At 36.3% G+C, this 18229-nt stretch overlaps 1 protein-coding gene across 7 annotated transcripts in view; it reads right to left on the minus strand.

The window, feature by feature from the left end:
• LOC306887427 (focal adhesion kinase 1-like) overlaps window positions 1–18229 on the minus strand; it is a 63025-nt gene that overhangs the window by 17689 nt on the left and 27107 nt on the right. For 4 of the 7 annotated variants that reach the window (XM_079445132.1, XM_079445130.1, XM_079445128.1 and 1 more), the window contains 16 exons: window positions 17792–17854; window positions 16655–16709; window positions 15051–15191; window positions 14721–14798; window positions 14543–14641; window positions 14318–14435; window positions 14146–14185; window positions 13387–13445; window positions 11275–11331; window positions 9006–9103; window positions 8433–8517; window positions 7682–7782; window positions 5712–5827; window positions 5418–5518; window positions 4981–5070; window positions 4455–4659 (listed from right to left, as the gene is read on the minus strand). In XM_079445132.1, the coding sequence (XP_079301258.1) occupies window positions 4455–4659; window positions 4981–5070; window positions 5418–5518; window positions 5712–5827; window positions 7682–7782; window positions 8433–8517; window positions 9006–9103; window positions 11275–11331; window positions 13387–13445; window positions 14146–14185; window positions 14318–14435; window positions 14543–14641; window positions 14721–14798; window positions 15051–15191; window positions 16655–16709; window positions 17792–17854 (1506 nt within the window). Of the gene's footprint in view, window positions 1–4454; window positions 4660–4980; window positions 5071–5417; window positions 5519–5711; window positions 5828–7681; window positions 7783–8432; window positions 8518–9005; window positions 9104–11274; window positions 11332–12699; window positions 12718–13386; window positions 13446–14145; window positions 14186–14317; window positions 14436–14542; window positions 14642–14720; window positions 14799–15050; window positions 15192–16654; window positions 16710–17791; window positions 17855–18229 lie in introns of all 7 variants that reach the window. The other 3 variants (XM_079445131.1, XM_079445129.1, XM_079445126.1) reach the window with 1 other exon arrangement.

Raw genomic sequence — 18229 nt, forward strand, 5'->3', positions numbered from 1 at the left:
GCTCTCAAAAAAATACAAAAACTGCAGCTGAATGTACTATAACAGACCAAAAGGTGTAAAGATGAGTTTTAAAAGCTCTTGAGGATTACCAATGTTTCTGAACAAAAGTTTAGACACGAGACTGAAATCTGTTCTCTCAAGTATTATTAAATAAAATGCTTCTTAACTAAAATTTTTAAAATGTTCAAACCAAAAATGTAAAAAAAAAGAGACAGTTTAACAATTATTCTTAAATATTTTTGACAATATTAAAAACCTGAAACATGTAAGCTTGGACTTAAGAGCTCTTAATGATTAAAAAAAAAAAAAAAAAAAAAAAAAAGCAGAAAAAGAAGAAAATGTTTCTTTAAAAATGGTTAAAAAAAATCATGAGGCATGGGCTTGACAGTCCATAATTAATAAATATAAATTAATTCAGTCATTAAAATGTAAGAAACCAAATTATATTACAATTAAAATCTTTTCTAAATGAAACAAAAGTTCAATCAAAATTAGTTTTGGAAAGGTTGAGCTTAATTAAGTTAAGGATTAACAACATCTGTGAAGAAAAAAAGTAAAAAAACAAAAAACACAGAGGGCAAGTCATTTAAAAAAATAAGAGACTACTTTTACAGTGTGGCTGTGACACAACAATCACAGCTACAGTATTTTAGAACATGTGTTGTTACACTGCCTATATACTCTAGAATGAAGTACCGTAAAATCTGAACACACACAGAAATTCTTACACACAAAATACTGCTTCAGTCTCAGTGTTTAGACTCAAACTATTGAGTGCAAAGACAAACATAATGATTCATTCCTCAAGTTGTTTGGGCTAGACTTTCTTTTTGCAACCGTTGACAAAGACTTCTGAGGAACAGACAATGGACTTAATAGGGTTTAAGCATCCTGTGTGTCAAACCCATGTGACTTCATTACATTTCATAATCCTCACTTCATCTCAGTGTTCACTGAAATAACCTTAAGAGACAATTCTGAAGAAGTTACAACCTTGTTATATTACAACAGCTGTTTAGCCATCACAAAATGTGAGACGCTTTTAAAACAAGACCCATCAACACTGACCTTGAAATTAAATCATACAGACCATAAATCCACTAATCACAGACCTCAAGCATACAGCAGCTAATTTCCTTATCAAACACAACAGGACATTAACCAAACCTCTGCTCTGTCAGCTTCAGCACTAGTTATGGCAGTAATTTGTCTTTATAAATGCTGTTAACAGTGTAAATATTTACATGGTTTCCTAGAAACAGACGTTCGAATTGAATGTACTGCAAATTTAATGAGGGTAGAGAAAGGGATCTGTATTTTCCAATACGCATTTAAAAAAAATCACTCCATCCAAGATACCTAAAAAGGAATTAATTTCATACTGCAACATGACATATCTGCCTCAATCTGGATATCTGGGACATCTGTGTATAACTTGAGATCTTGGAAACATCTAGTGCTGTCAAATCTGTTTTTGCAAATAGAAAACTTGGATGTTTTTGCCGAAGGCAGACAAGATTCCTCAGATTACTAGGGATTCAGGTGTTTGATGGCCTGTCAGAGTACAGCTCGTTTTTCCCATTACCATTAGCATTTACGGGAACTGACTGCATGTGCAGACAAGAACAGACATTTAGGAAGTAAATACTATTGAATCATGCAGGATGCAGGGAGTGTGTGTGTGTGCATGCCTAAAAGGGTCAGAAAGAGATAAAAACTCAAAAATAAAAGAAGAACAGTATGATGTTTCTCATAACGGATATTTCAATTATGAAATCATGTCCAGACAGGAAGTGTCAGACATGCAGGTGGTGAATCAAAGCTTAACGGGATTAAACTTCCTCTAAAATGTCCTTCTGAGTATTTACACTTGCATATACACTACCATTTAAAGGTTTAGGGTCACTAAAATGTATTGATGTTTTAATAGTGTTAATAATGTTATTATTACAATTTAAAATAACTGTTTTATGATCAAAAGGACAGCATTTATTGGAAACAGAAATCAGAATAGAAATTTTGTAACATTTTACATGTTTTTACTGTCACTTTTTTTTTTTTTTTTTTTACTGTTCATCAATTTAATAAATAATTAATTGAAATTAAGCATGATTTCTTTTCCAAATAAATAAATAAATAAAGTATTTTTTATTTTAGAAATCCCCCAAGTGCAAGTTACATAAAAAACAGTGTTCAGTGAAAATTTGTTTTAAATAATATTAATAATCTAAATATAAAAAGTGAAAAAGTAAAGAGTAAAATATGCATATAAAAATATTTGTGATTAATAGAAAGTACAACATAAGTATAAGCCCAATGTAACGACACCAACTAGTAAAGAGTAAAGTAAAGAAAATATTTCACCTCTCCATTCAAATCTAATTTGTGTGCATCAGCTTGACTTCACATAGAGCTTTTGTATCTAGGACTTTAGAAAATGTGAAATAGAGCGCACATACAGATACGGTCAACTTGCATATAAAACCGTAAGAACCAAGGTAAATGTACAGCATCTTTATAATATACAGTGGGGGAAAAAATTTAATTGATTTTGTATGTTTGCCCACTGACAAAGAAATGATCAGTCTATAATTTTAATGGTAGGTTTATTTGAACAGTGAGAGACAAAATAACAACAAACAAATCCAGAAAAACATTCAAAAAGGTTATAAATTGATTTGCATTTTAATGAGTCAAATAAGTATTTGATCCCGTATCAATCAGCAAGATTTCTGGCTCCCAGATGTCTTTTATACAGGTAAGGAGCTGAGATTAGGAGCATTCTCTTAAAAGGAGTGCTCCTAATCTCAGTTTCTTTCTCTGTATAAAAGACACGTGTCCACAGAAGCAATCAATCAGTCAGATTCCAAACTCTCCACCAAGACCAAAGAGCTGTCCAAGGATGTCAGGGACAACATTGTAGACCTACACAAGGCTGGAATGGGCTACAAGACCATCGCCAAGCATCTCGGTGAGAAGGTGACAAAAGTTAGTGTGATTATTCGCAAATGGAAGATACACAAAATAACTGTCAAATCTCCCTCGGTCTCACCTCGTGGAGTTTCAATGATCATGAGAACGGTGAGGAATCAGCCCAGTACTACACGGGAGGATCTTGTCAATGATCTCAAGGCAGCTGGACCATAGTCACCAAGAAAACAATTGGTAACACTATGCTGTGAAGGACTGAAATCCTGCAGCGCCCGCAAGGTCCCCCTGCTCAAGCACATGTACAGGTCCATCTGAAGTTTGCCAATGAACATCTGAATGATTCAGAGGAGAACTGGGTGAAAGTGTTGTGGTCAGATCAGACCAAAATCAAGCTCACTGGCATCAACTAAACTCTCCGTGTTTGGAGGAGGAGGAATGCTGCCTATGACCCCAAGAACACCACCCCCACCATCAAACATGGAGGTGGAAACATTATGCTTTGGGGGTGTTTTTCTGCTAAGGGGACAGGACAACAGCACCGCATCAAAGGAACGATAGACGGGGCCATGTACCGTCAGGGTCAGTGCATTGAAGCAAGCATTGAATCATTTTCAATCAGGGCATTGAAAATGGGTTGTGGATGGGTATTCCAGCATGACAATGACCCAAAACACACGGCCAAGGCAACAAAGGAGTGTTTCAAGAATAAGCACATTAAGGTCCTGGATGTGCTAACCAGTCTCCAGACCTTAATCCCATAAAAAATCTGTGGAGGGAGCTGAAGGTTCGATTTGCCAAACATCGGCCTTGAAACCTTAATGACTTGGAAAGGATCTGCGAAGAGGAGTGGGATAAAATCCCTCCTGAGATGTGTGCAAAACTGGTGGCCAACTACAAGAATTGTCTGACCTCTGTGATTGCCAACCAAGGACTAAATCATGTTTTGCAAAGGGGTCAAATACTTATTTGGCTCATTAAAATGCAAATCAATTTATAACTTTTTTGAAATGCATTTTTCTGGATTTTTTTTTGTTGTTATTCTGTCTCTCACTGTTCAAATAAACCTAACATTAAAATTATAGACTGATCATTTCTTTGTCAGTGGGCAAACGTACAAAATCAGCAGGGGATCAAATAATTTTTTCCCCACTGTACACAAAGCTATGTAATTTACCATACAGCCCTAAACCAGATTAATAACTTGGAAGCATAGATTTCCTGTTAAATGCCTGTAAAATGCTTTACATGTCTATCCTCAGTCAAGTATGGGTTCATGTTGGGTTGAATCTCTACTTCAGACATCCAGAGCAGTAGAGCGCCCTCTACTGCTATTAGGCAGATTCATTTACTGTGGTCATGAGACTCTAAACCAGAAGGGTGAATGAAAGTGTGGAGACAGATGACCACTAATATATCAAGTTTGACATATGCAAACAAAGAAATATTCAAAAACATGAGCTTTAAAATTCAAATGCTGTTCATAACGAGTGGAGCAAAATTTGTGCAAAGTTGTGTGGACTGACCTCAGTTGGCCTTTGAGCTCAGTGAATCGTGGTCGCTTGCTGGGGTCGTACGCCCAGCACTTGGTCATCAGGCTGTAGAGGGTTGGTGGGCAGTTGAGCGGCATTGCCAGACGCTCGCCGTTCTCAATCCGGCCTATCACATCGTTATTCTTCACGCCATGAAACGGCTTCACTCCATACATTAATATCTCCCACATACACACTCCTGAAACACAAAGTGAGGTTAGATGCACATGAGAACAACTGCAATATTCCATCTCTAATGAAACTCAACTTTAGCAATAATCTGCACTACTACCGATCTGCACTAGTAATTAAACTCGCTACGCACACAGGATGGAAAAATTCTAATTCTACGCAAAAGTCTCTCTCTACACACAGTTTAGAAATAGTTTAGATGTCCCGTATGCACTGCATGAATATTGCTAATGGTAACTTGCTAATGGTTCATTGTCTCAACATGCACAAGAGACTGAGTTTCTGACAGAGGAATTCATCACAGTAAAACACACACGCACTCACTTACCAAACATCCACACGTCGCTGGCTGAGGTAAAACGTCTGAAGTTTATTGACTCTGGCGCCATCCACTTAATAGGTAGTTTTCCTTTAGAGGCTGTGAAGAGAAAGAGAAAGACAATGAGAGTGAATGAAAATGAGTAGAGGTCTGTGCATTCAGTCGGGTGTGAAGGCTCGTTCACACCAAAAAAGATAACGATAATTAAAATTAGCATTCACACAAGCAGATGATAACACTCTTTTTATTATGGTTTGTGAACTTAATTGTAGCACAATTTAAAATAGGAAAGAACTTGCAAGCTGAATACAAAATGCCTCAAAGTATCTCAATATCATCCAATTAATTAAATTTTCATATTTAATTTACTATATTATAATGAATGTTTCACATTCAGAAGCAATGTGTTGGCTTTCTAATCTGTACTAAAGAGAGTACATTAATACCTTTATAATAAGAGCTGTCCTCCATGTATCTAGACAAACCAAAGTCTCCCAGCTTCACACAGTCCACTGAGGACACCAGAACGTTCCGTGCTGCAATGTCCCTGAAAAAAGAGAGACTTTACTTTAGAATGTGCTGAGTAGACATCTATAAGAGCTGTTCTTTCTACCTTATTTCCATAATAAATATGCATGCAGAAGTGCTACTAGATGGGGATCCTGTCTACAGAAATGTTCAACAGGAAATGGGTGCTGTTCATTATCAATTATAATGGCCTGAATGATGTGGACACGTACCTGTGTACAAAGCGTTTGCTCTCCAGGTATGCAAGAGCTGTGCTGAGCTGGTAAGAAAACAGGATGAGTGATGCTAAATCCAGACTGTACTTCCTAATCTGAAGAAAGGAACGCAACTGAAAACAAAAGATGAGAAAATTTTCATAAATATGATTAAAAAAAAAAAAATACAATTCACAGAAAACTAAATTAATATAAAAGCAACACGAGATGGTGCTGTTGCATAGGTCAAAGAAAACTACAGTCCATAGCAGCACTAGTAATGAGGTTCAATGGCATAGCTATGATGCTTTTCCTCCACTCATAGTCAACAACAGCACATAAGTTAAAACACCACTGCTTAAGTGTTGTGTAAATGTTGATCCGTTTTGATGCATAATAGACAGTCTAGCCTCCTGTCAATCAACCACTGCACTGAAAAGAGTGTTTAAACTTCGACTGCACAGGGCTCTAAAAAATAATTGGTGAATTGCAAGTTTTTACATATTTTATACATATTCAAAAATTCATGGAACATCTTGGATATGCCTGCCATCTACTGTATATGCTGCAACAGATAATTAAATCAGCTAAAATAACAAATAAATCATGTAAAGTTTGCACATCCATTTAAAATGCTTCATACTTGGAAAAAAAAATTAAAAAAAATTTTAATTGGGGATTTACGACAAGCTGGAGCATGTTAACTTTAAGATGTTATTTACAATGTTTGTTTTTTTTTTAAATAAGATTTGAATCTCTTTTAATTTTCTTATGTTTTTGTCTTATGATTTAAAATTGTTTTTTTTTACCAAAGATAAAATAAACAGGGCCTCAGGTCGGTGGTTTCTCAAGGCACAGAGGGCCTTATCAAATTTAACTAAGCCCCTTTAAAGGAACACTCTACTTTTTTTTGGAAATAGGCTCATTTTACAACTCCCCTAGAGTTAAACAGTTGAGTTTTACCGTTTTTGAATCCATTCAGCCGATCTCCGGGTCTGGCAGTAGCACTTTTAGCTTAGCTTAGCTTAGATCATTGAATCGGATTAGATCATTAGCATTTGGTCATCAAAAATAACCAAAGAGTTGAGTGCTACCGCCAGACCCGGAGATCGGCTGAATGGATTCAAAAACGGTAAAACTCAACTGTTTAACTCTAGGGGAGTTGTAAAATGAGCCTATTTCCAATTTAGTTATATTAACTATTTTAATTAAAGGGGTCATATGATGCTTTTTTAAAGATCATTATTTTGTGTATTTGGTGTAACAGAATATGTTGACATGTTTTATTGTTCAAAAAACACATTATTTTTCAAATACTGTACATTATTTTAAGTCCTCTATGCCCCGCCTCTCTCAAATGCTTCGATTTCTACAAAGTCCCTCCTTCCGACAAGCGTAGTCTGCTTTGATTGGCCAACTGGCCCAGTGCATTGTGATTGGCCAAACACCGCAAGCCGCGTCGGAAATGTAACGCCCCTTTCCATAATCGCGAGATTTAGCTTTCAAAATTATAGTAAAGACAGTTCATAATGTCCTTAGTTTTACCATCAGTTCAAGCCCGAGAGGGGAACAGAGTCGTGTGACAGACACCGTGATGAAGCTCATATACAAGCCGCGGTTGTGTGACCGTTTCTCCTTCTCTCACACACACGAGCACACTCAAACACTCAAAGGGGGGGGGTTGCCCTTGACAATCTGAGGTGCCCTTGAGCAAGGCACCGAACCCCCAACTGATCCCCGGGTGCCGCAGCATAAATGGCTGCCCACTGCTCCGGGTGTGTGTTCACTGCTGTGTGTGTGCACGTTGGATGGGTTAAATGCAGAGCACGAATTCTGAGTATGGTTCACCATACTTGGCAGTATGTCACTTTACAAATGTGTTTTTTTTAATGGGTTTAATATCAGGTCAAGTTCCTTTGGAGATTTACCAACCCCCTCACCCAAACCCAAATCAAACTGTTACACATAAACCAGATTGAAAAACCCACCTCTCCCAGCGTGCAAAGCTCCATGATGATCCACACTGGGTTTTCTGTAATGACGCCAATCAGCTTTACAATATGCGGATGATCGAACTGTCGCATGGTCACTGTGGGAACACAGAAAGGCAAAATTAATCCAACATCATCCGTTATGACATTTTAGCAGCATACAAAACTGCATTTGTTATGAAAAATATACACTACTCTTCAAAAGTTTAGGGTTAGTGAGATTTTTAATCAGCAATGTGTTAAATAGATCAAAAGTGACAGCAGAGACTAATTATTGTTATAACAAATTATTTCTATTTCAAATAAATACTGTTCTTTTGAATTTTCTATTAATAAAAGAATTTGGGAGACAAATTCAACCATTTTAAAAACTGGTTTTCAAAATTCTGGGATGTGCCTCATGTGTACCTAAATCAGCCAAAATAACTGAATTATACAGTTCAATCAAATTATCTGTGAAGGATCTCAAATCTGTGGTAAAAACATTATGTTGTGTTTATTAGTGCCTCACTTTTTCTCCACTATCACTCTCACACACATATACCAGCACCTGTTCGGGTGTACAAAAGCCAACAGCTGTGCTCTTACAAACTCCACATCCTGAAAATGTTTGGAGTTTCGGCACCAACTAACCAAAACACATTCCTCTCAATTACAGTGATGGAGTGCTGAAGGACACAGCCATGGGAATGACACAGATAATGCAGAGCTGTTACCGGCTGCTGGGAATCAGTGATTTGACACTCACAGGCCTCCTGGAGAAACTTCTCTCGAACACTGTCCGAGGTGCAGTTCTTACACGTCTTTATCGCCACAGAAAGAGCTGGGTTCTCCTGACAGCACAAAAGAAAGAAAAAGTATTTTAATAACTGTTTCAGTAAAGCTTTCAGATTAATACAACATTAGTTTTTTCTTGCTAAGTAAAAGTCATCATCACATTGAGTAATTCATACTTTAATATAGACTAAAGAAAGATATTTTTGTTTGAAGAAATTATTACTTTTACTATTACTTTTATTACAGTAAAAATGTTACATTTCTACAAAAACAAATCAATTTAAAATTGGCTGAAATTTTTTAATTTGCTGTCCTTTTAAATATTGAGGAGTAATGGCTTCCATTACAGAAATAAATTACATAAGTTACATTTCAAAATATTAATATAGAAAAGTTTTATTTTAAATTGTAATAATTTTTCACAATAATAATGTTTTACTGTATTTTTGATCAAATACATGCTGCCTTGGTGAGCATAACAGATCAGTAGCATAAATAAGTAAATTATATACAAGTTAAATAATTTAATAAAAGTAATTTATACCGGACAAATGTAAATCCCTTGATGGACATCTCCAAACTGGCCCTCTCCTATACAGCGTCCCAGTTCAATTCTGTCTCTTTGGATCTCATAGTCCCTGGCTGAAAGACAAATTGGACCCAGTCAACACTTAAAAACACCACTTCATATATGATTATCAAAGGCCACTTTCCACCATGTACTCAGAAAAAGAAAAGACACCATGCAATTCTTCAGTCCATCTGAATCAGTTCATATACAGTATGTTTTTTCAATATGGAATCCATTCCATACATGCCATACCAACCCAATAATCAATCAAAAATGCATAGAAGACTCAGCAAAGAAAATTGACTAATGGTTCTTCATTAAAGGGACAGTTCACCAAAAAAATACAATTCTTTCATCATTTAGTCAAACTCAAGTTGTGAGGAAACCAAACAGTTTCTGGTCCCCAGTGATGTCCATACTATTTTCTTCCATACTGTGAAAGTCAATGGGGACCAGCAACTGTACACAGGTTTGGAACAACTTGGGTTTGAGTTGATAATGACAGAATTGTGATTTTTGGGTGAACTATCCCTTTAAGAAGAACAACTCAATAATCACTTAACAAGCCCTTTGAACATCCATATGTAAAAGTGTCAACGCCAGTTCAGAGCACCTTCAGTGGAACTCGAAGGTGTCAGTTAAAATTCTGTATACGTGTATAAATCCAAAAAACTATTATTTCTGTTTACAACATTAGTAATGAAAGAAATATATTAAGATTCAACCACAAGAAACACAAACAGGCAAAGCAAAAGCAACACACAGGCCCCACCGTCACACATGAAGTCTCAAGCATATGGAGGAAAGGGAATGAAAACAGCAGGAGAAACAGCTTTACCTTCATCTAGTCCATAATATTCTGCTGTGCCGATAACGAGAGAAAACAAAGTAGCAAATATAACACTGAATAACATTAAGGTCACCATTAATGGATAATTATTCCCTTTTATAAAAATACATTTTAATTAAATCAAAGCAATGTTTACAAAAAACAGTAAAAAAAAACTGTAAGTCTGCTTATTAAGGCCCAGTGCTTTTAACACTTATATATTAATTTCACAGTTGTGGGAAACTTATTTAATAATAAACTGCATAATTTCCTCAAAAACAATACCGCCTGTGGAGCAATTAGGCAAATAAAAATAATATCCTGTGTAGCAGTGAAATCTGTATTATTGGGTAACCTTTGTTAATTTGCTTAAAAAAATTAATGTATTTAAAAAGTTAAAAGGCAAATTAAAAACAAATTATTTAAAATACAAATCAAACTTTTAATAATATATATTATACACAATTTAAATGACTGTAACTTATCCCTAAAATTGCTTTGCTATAAAAATGTTATTCAAGTACAAGATGATTTTGGATTACAAATGTACAAGAATATCAATAAAAATATATTGAATAATTTGATTAAATAAGGTAAGTGTTCTCCAAAACATGGCACAACAATAGTGCACATGCTTAGGTTAAAGTCTTGACTTTGCGGACAAGACTTTCTTTTTAATAATCTACTAAATAATTTACCCAAAATAACAACATGACGACGCTAAATGTTTGTTCCATTTATAAAACGGACATTTAAGATCATATCCATTTCAATGCTTGCTCACCACTGCAATGTGCCTTTCTCATGTGTCCTTTAAGCACATGGCACAGCGTCCATGTGCCCAGTGCCGGTCAATACATGGAATTAGTTCTATTATTACAATACAGCTTCCTCTATTCAAGCCCACACTGAGCAAATGATGTTTGAGACACAAGCGCACAGAAAGGAATAGACAAAACTGAACACCACTCTACTCTAGAGTTCAGTTTCAGACTTAAACGAACAGCTAAGCAGAAAGCGACACCGACTCAAGCAGCTATAAACGTCTCAAGAGTGTCTGCGCCTGTGATGCCAAACAGTGTGTTCAAAAGTCAGGTAGATAATAGGACGTAGGTTAGGAAAATGTGTAGAGAGATATATTTGCTTTAGAGGATGCTTTTAAAACAGCTGAACTAACTTATAAACACAAGGGTGTCACGTATCTTCCAGATTTATAGACTTCAAGTCATTCAAGACATACTGAAATATTGAAATATTCACAGTATACAATATTAGATTTTCTCAACAAGTTAATATTCATGGAAAACACACACAAATGGACATAATTTGTGCTGGTACAATCAGTTTTATAGTGATTTTAACCCAGAGCACCATAATCCTTGTCTGAGATCAGTATGAACCTGTGCTACTCACTGGAAGGCATGGTGTATGTGTCCTCTTCATCAATGATCTCAGCATAGTCGTCTGTTTCTGAAAAGGGAGAACAGTATTTTAAGTCCAAACATCCCAGGACCAGCTAAAAACAGCCCTTCCAAAACCAGAAACATGTCTTCTCATCTCTGGCACAACTCACACACTCCTTGGCAATTACACATGTCGTCTCTTCCCCATTAACGCCGCAGTGCTAAGTTTAAAAGTGTTTTGGTGTCTATGTATTCTGCAGGAGCTTGAGCTGGCTTCGATCACATCCACACAGCTGTGATATCTGAGTGTTTTTAAAGAGCGAGTACATCTGGCTAAGAGGGGGAAATTTCTTTCCAAAGCATTTGGTGTCATTGGGAAAAACAGATGAAGTCACGGGTAATTTGACAGCTATTGTGTCTGTCCTGTCTGGTTTTAAGGAAAAAGTTGTGTTAAATGTTCTCTATGCAGGAATGTGGTAAAAGTCAACCGATTTTGACAGCTCATATTGACTGTCAGTGAAGTCCCATGAGTGGAGTGCTGTGAGCAAACACTTTCCCCTTACTGTGAGAGAAAGGGATGTGTGTTTTCAGTAGATAAAGTCTCCAACGTGGCAACGCTGACTAGTTTTACCAGATCAAAACATCAAATTCCATTGTAAGCTACTGCTGCGAGTATCACAGATACACACCTAGGTATTTTGTTTTTCTTGAGTTCACAGGACTGAAACATGGGAACTGAATGCACTCAAACTGTGCTATCAAAAAGAAAAACACTGAAGCAAGCAACTGTTCATTTTTCATCTGAGATTTCAGAAAATAGTTCTTCTAGAGGAAGAAACTGCAGCTCACTTTGATTTATACCTAATATTCTTTTTGCACTCATTTCTGAAAAATAAATCTTGTGTTGAGTTAGTATTCAACTGCATGAAGCAAAAAATACATCTTATTAAAGGGCAAACTAAAGGACTACCATAAAATGTGTCTGTTTATACAGTTTCTGGAAAATAACCAAATATTGGAATAATATATGGATATGTCTGTCCAAGACTTTGTATAAAAACTTCTTTATCTGTGTAACTGAATTTTTGGATGCTTCGGGGGGTGGGGCTCAGAGGATAGGAGAGTTAAAACAGATATAAAATGTATTTTCTCTGGATATTTTCATGTTATCCTCCATGTTCTTTTTTAATAAAATGAATGTTTAAAAAGTACATATATTAATTAATAATATATAACTATACAATTCAATTATTCAATAAACATTTTGCTTTAAAATGGTAAAAATAACATGTATTTTAGTCATTTGTACGCATAAAAATAGTGTAAATGTATTAAAATAACATTTTCGACTATATTCAAAATATAATATATTGTGAATATTAAATGTGTCGCCCCGCTCAACTCTGCAACAAGACATATTAATATTGGACTTTACCATCCCCACCAATATCATCTGTGGATCCAATCAGCATGCAAAAGATTTAAAAGAGAGACAGAAAGAAAGAGAAAGCATTAGATTAATGTCTTCATCAAAAGACATTACTGAGGAGAGGCAACAGAACGAAAGAGTATTTCATGGCTGTTACACAAAACAATAAAACAAAGCCCCAAACCATTATTATCAACTGATAGATTTTAAAAATTGCTGTAGGTTATACTAAAAACAGATGCACTATCAAGGTGGGGACTTTCCAATGACTTGCACTGTTGCTACATTGAGCTAATGCTATTTTTTATACTCTACACCTCAAAAAACCTTTTTTGCATTTTAATTAAGACTTTTTTTAGTACTTTCATTAAGCCATTTTCCTTGTGGGGACCGCTGACCCTTTTCATTCAGGTGACTTCAGGTTTAACCATCCTTGTGGGGACATTCAGTCCCCATAATGCAAGCAAAACATGCCCCAGTAAACTGCAGCAGGGTTGGAGAGTATTTTAGAATTACAAGGTTAACCAGCATTTTAGAAACAAGACAAGAGATGTTCATTTTGACTAGAACTGCTCTGAATTAAGAATTGAAAACATCAGAGGGTTACACAACACAGTTGGAATTAGTTATGGATTAAGTTCATTATCAGTGAAAATGTGAGGTCACATCTCAGTCCTCTTGGATAAGTCTTACCTGAAACGGAGATGGCTTTGGCCCGGACTCCTTGCAACCGTTTTTCATGGTTCGCTGATCTGTGTGACAGAAGTTGAAGAAGATGAATCGTGTACATTTTCAAATCAAACTTTAATCACAGCGTGACCTTTTCCACACTGATCTGTGCTGAAACCACTGAGCGGGTCTGTTCCATTAGCGTGTGCAGGGGGGGGGACCGCATAACAGATGGGCACTACCACAGCCACGTTAATGGGAGCTGGGCTGAGGGTCACATTAGTTGAAGGTACACTGAGAGATTCCACATGTCTGAGCCAAAGAGGCCAAAGGATCAAGAACAGGGTGAAAAAGAGGAACTGAATCTATCTAATGAAAAAACTAGTGGGAAAAAGGTGGTATAGTACAGCTTTCTCTATTCAAGCCCACACTGAGCAAATTATGTTTGAGACACAAGCGCACAGAAAGGAATAGACAAAACTGAACACCACTCTACTCTAGAGTTCAGTTTCAGACTTAAACGAACAGCTAAGCAGAAAGCGACACCGACTCAAGCAGCTATAAACGTCTCAAGAGTGTCTGCGCCTGTGATGCCAAACAGTGTGTTCAAAAGTCAGGTAGATAATAGGACGTAGGTTAGGAAAATGTGTAGAGAGATATATTTGCCAGAATTACAAGGCTCTGAGCCAAAGAGGCCAAAGGAGCAAGAACAGGGTGAAAAAGAGGAACTGAATCTAAAGAAAAACTAGTGGGAAAAAGGTGGTATAGTATTTTGCAACTTACTTTGGAGCCTTTGGGATAGATGGAAGAGCTCTCTCTCCTTCTGTTGACAAACATTGAGAAATAAAAATTTTATTAAAAAAAACCTGTAAAGCTGTGAAGTTTTATTAACATTATTAAGATTAAACTGTTGTCAATTTTACTATAATTCGTCTGAGTGCTTCTGTGTTCTCACCTTTCTGTACACGGACAATAAACGATGAAGGAGTTCTATTAACAAGTCTACAGTAACCGTCGATGAGATCAGCCATGTTCTCTGCTGTGTTCAGTGTTGTAGTTGTTACCGTGAGAGGCTGGAAAATTAACAAGAACACATAAGGTCCCAAACAGCACCATATCCATATATAAAAACCACATTTAAGACAAAATGATACACTGAAAAAAGTGTGTGGAAGTTAACCTCAGGTGCTCCGGCTACATCTAACTGTAGCGTTCCCTTCCTATCTCGCTCCTCGAACTGGATACTCTGCACTTGTGTGAAGTTAGCGAGGTGTGTTGGCTACAAAGAAACAGATACACACATTAGATTCACTGTCTATCAGTCCAGTCCCTCATCCATCGAAATGCATAATACTCACATTTGAGCCTTTGTCCGTCAAATAACTGATGCCCTCCTCAGGTCCGATGGCCAACTCCACTGATATCACCCAGCTCGACTACCACACACAACAGCAGACACATTCAACTCAAACACTTTTTGAAACACACACAAACTGATAAATACAAAGCAAATTGATGTCCTCATTTGAAAAGGCAAAACTATATTGTAATTCATCTTTCAGCCAACAGAGGGAACTGCAGACCATTAAAGTAGTCTTTCATCATAACGACAGAAATAATAAATCATGTAAATGACTTGTGGCTTTATTTGAATGAATTGAATTAATTAACATCTAAACTCAACTCACCCCGAGAGCGCATTTGAAACACTCCTTATCAAATCTGTATATAGGTGAAAGGATCTCGAAGAACTTGAGGATACACTGCTCGTCGTTCAGATTGGCGAACTGTTTAAAAGTCTGCTGGATCAGTTTCCGCAGGGCTTTAGCCTGTAAAGACAAAATACAACGACTTGCAATTAAATTATGATATTAGTTATAAACCCTTAAAGGTGAAGTGTGTGAATTTTTTTTTTATATAAAATACTTCTAGCTGAGATTAGTGACAACTACATGCCATTCATAAGATATCTTTAGAAAGATTTACCTGGTGAAAAATTACACACTTCACCTTTAGGTGTAGACAACAAGAACCTTAATGCAACAAACAGGGACATTTGAACCTTTTTAAAATGAAAAAGCATTAATAAATGAATTGTGTAAATCAATATTTTTCAGAGAGAAGGAATTGAGGCCCGTGAATCATTCTGATGGCACAAGAATAAGACCGTAGCAAAGAAAAATCACTTAATGTTTGACTAAAACTGTCTTTGCAGAATAATGATGTGATTTTCTCTCAATATAAAATGACAAACAGGTTTCTAACAGCTTTCAAGCCAATCTTTAAACTCTCATATCTGTGTAAACAAGCCCTGTCAAATTATGCAAACATTATCAAAAAGTATTCATTATTCAAAGTTGATAATTAGCCAATTAGAATCAGGGTCCTCTCCTTGAGAGATCTAAAATATTTGTAAATCTAAAGATTCTCAAATTAAAAACCCCAAAACTGGTTGGTAATTCTCTCTTCCCTCTTGACATGGGCTTGGGTTTCCATGGCAACCAATGAAAAGGAGGTGATTTTGGGCTGCTTTGGGGGTAGAATGTAAAATATAGAGAGGAAGAGCAGAAGAGATTGAAAGCCACAAAATATGCAGGAAATCTCCATTAAGATAGAACAGGAAAATCCCTCGGGAACGCAAATACACAAACGCCATCTCAATTCCCAAATGTGCACAGAATTAGAATTTACTCCAACAATTAATGATGCAACGAGCAGAAAAAAATTAGCAGTTTATCACTGCACAATTGCAAAGGTGAACTGCATAATATTTGGATGTTAAAATATTTTCTGGTTTTGTTTTTTAATATAAAAATACATATTTACATACATTGTATTTTTATTAAGAGAAAAATAAAAATGTCTATTTAATTTAATTTAAAGCCATTCATGGGTCATTTTGTTTTAAAAGTGTAAAAATCATGGCAATTTCTCTGGAAATATTCACAATAAATACTATACCAAATTTTACAGAGAATAATGCTTTACAAATAGCTAAAATAACAGCAGACATCACAGCATACTGAAAGACTGAAAGGGACTAGGTAGGTCAGGTGGAAAAGGAAACTGGCAAACTGCATTTCATTAGAACAGTTCCCTTCAGTGGCTTCTTCAGAAAGAGAAGGAAAACAGAACTGGGCCAAAACATCTCAGGGGTGTGAGACCACAGAGGAAGCCAGGCAGGTAATAACATTGATTTTGCCTGAACAATAGCATTTTCTCACATCCAATAAATCAAGACAACCATCGCTTTGAGGAAGTCATCGCAGGAGCATCAGAAATGTCTTATTACCTTCACTGAGTCTAATAAACTCTTTGGAAAGAATCTCCGCAGACCAACGTCCTTCCTGCAGGGAGAAAAAAACAGCAAGAAACTGACTTCAGTCTTTAAAAGAAAGCAAAACATAGGATTTCGGGGTAAAAGCGCAAGAAACCTGACAGCAACTTGTTTGTTGCCGAGCCATTATTACAGATTATTGTCTCTTCCCGTGTAAAGCAACACTACAGTAATGGAGACCCTGCACCACTGCAGGAGATACGCAAAGATCAATTATACTCTACTAAAAATAGATCAGACAGGTTTCAGAGGGCCATGCAACACGGACTAGTTATTCTGACCCATATACACACAATTTGAAAGAAAAAGAGACGGAGAGAAATCCTCTAATGGTTCAAAGAACTACAATACTTCTTTCAGTCTAGTATGAGCTTGGTTTGAAGTACACTAACAGCATTACATCACAAGTGAACACTGCAGTAATCAGAGAATAAGGACCCATTAGAATTTAATTTCTAACAATATCCAGGCACAATTCAAAAATGTTAATCCTGAGAGAATTTTTTTTGTTGCGTTAAGCCAGGTTTCCCAATGGAAGTCCATGTTTGGTATTTGCAACTTTTTCTCACAACTGTGACTATTTCTACTGGTCTTGTATTTCTCACAATTGCAACCTCCCGATATCTCCCAATTGATCTTAATTTTGACTTTACATTTCACAAATTTCAACTTTCTACCAAAACAATGTAAAGTTTATTTTTAACTTTCTTACAGGTGAAAAACACCTAAATAATTGCACTACAATCCATTAGTGAAGTGAAGTGACATTCAGCCAAGTATGGTGACCCATACTCGGAATTCGTGCTCTGCATTTAACCCATCCAACGTGCACACACACAGCAGTGAACACACACACACCGTGAACACACACCCGGAGCAGTGGGCAGCCATTTTATGCTGCAGCGCCCGGGGAGCAGTTGGGGGTTCGGTGCCTTGCTCAAGGGCACCTCAGTCGTGGTATTGAGGGTGGAGAGAGCGCTGTACATTAGGCCACGACTTCCCCAAATTAAGTTAAATAAAAAGGATGCTGTCTGAAGAAATATTAAGATTCATGTAAACATGAACACAATTTGAGAACATAGCATTACTTACTCTAATAATTCGTAATTTGATTTTTTATCCAGGGCATTTCCACGCATGTCCCTGAAAAACCGCCTGTAAAGGAGAAGAGGAAAGTGATTTGTCTGAATTCAGTCTTTATTTGTTAAAAGTCATGGGAAAACACTTACATTTAATCATTTCTACTACTGTTGAAAAGTTTGGGGTAGGTAAAATTTTCTAATCTTTTTGAAAGAAATCTCTCACCAACACTGTATTTATTTGATCAAAAATGCTGAAACATTGTGAAAACTTATTATAATTTAAAATAATTTTATTTGCTGAATTTTCAGCTTTTTGTGTCTAGTCTTTAGTGTCACTTGATCCTTCAGAAATCATTCTATTATTCTGATTCGATGCTCAAGAAACATTTCTTTTTTATTATCAATGTTTAAAACAGTGCTACTTAATATTTTTGTAGAAACAGCAATA

This window comes from Barbus barbus, assembly GCF_936440315.1.
Source record: "Barbus barbus genome assembly, chromosome: 21".
NCBI classification, from domain to species: domain Eukaryota; kingdom Metazoa; phylum Chordata; class Actinopteri; order Cypriniformes; family Cyprinidae; genus Barbus; species Barbus barbus.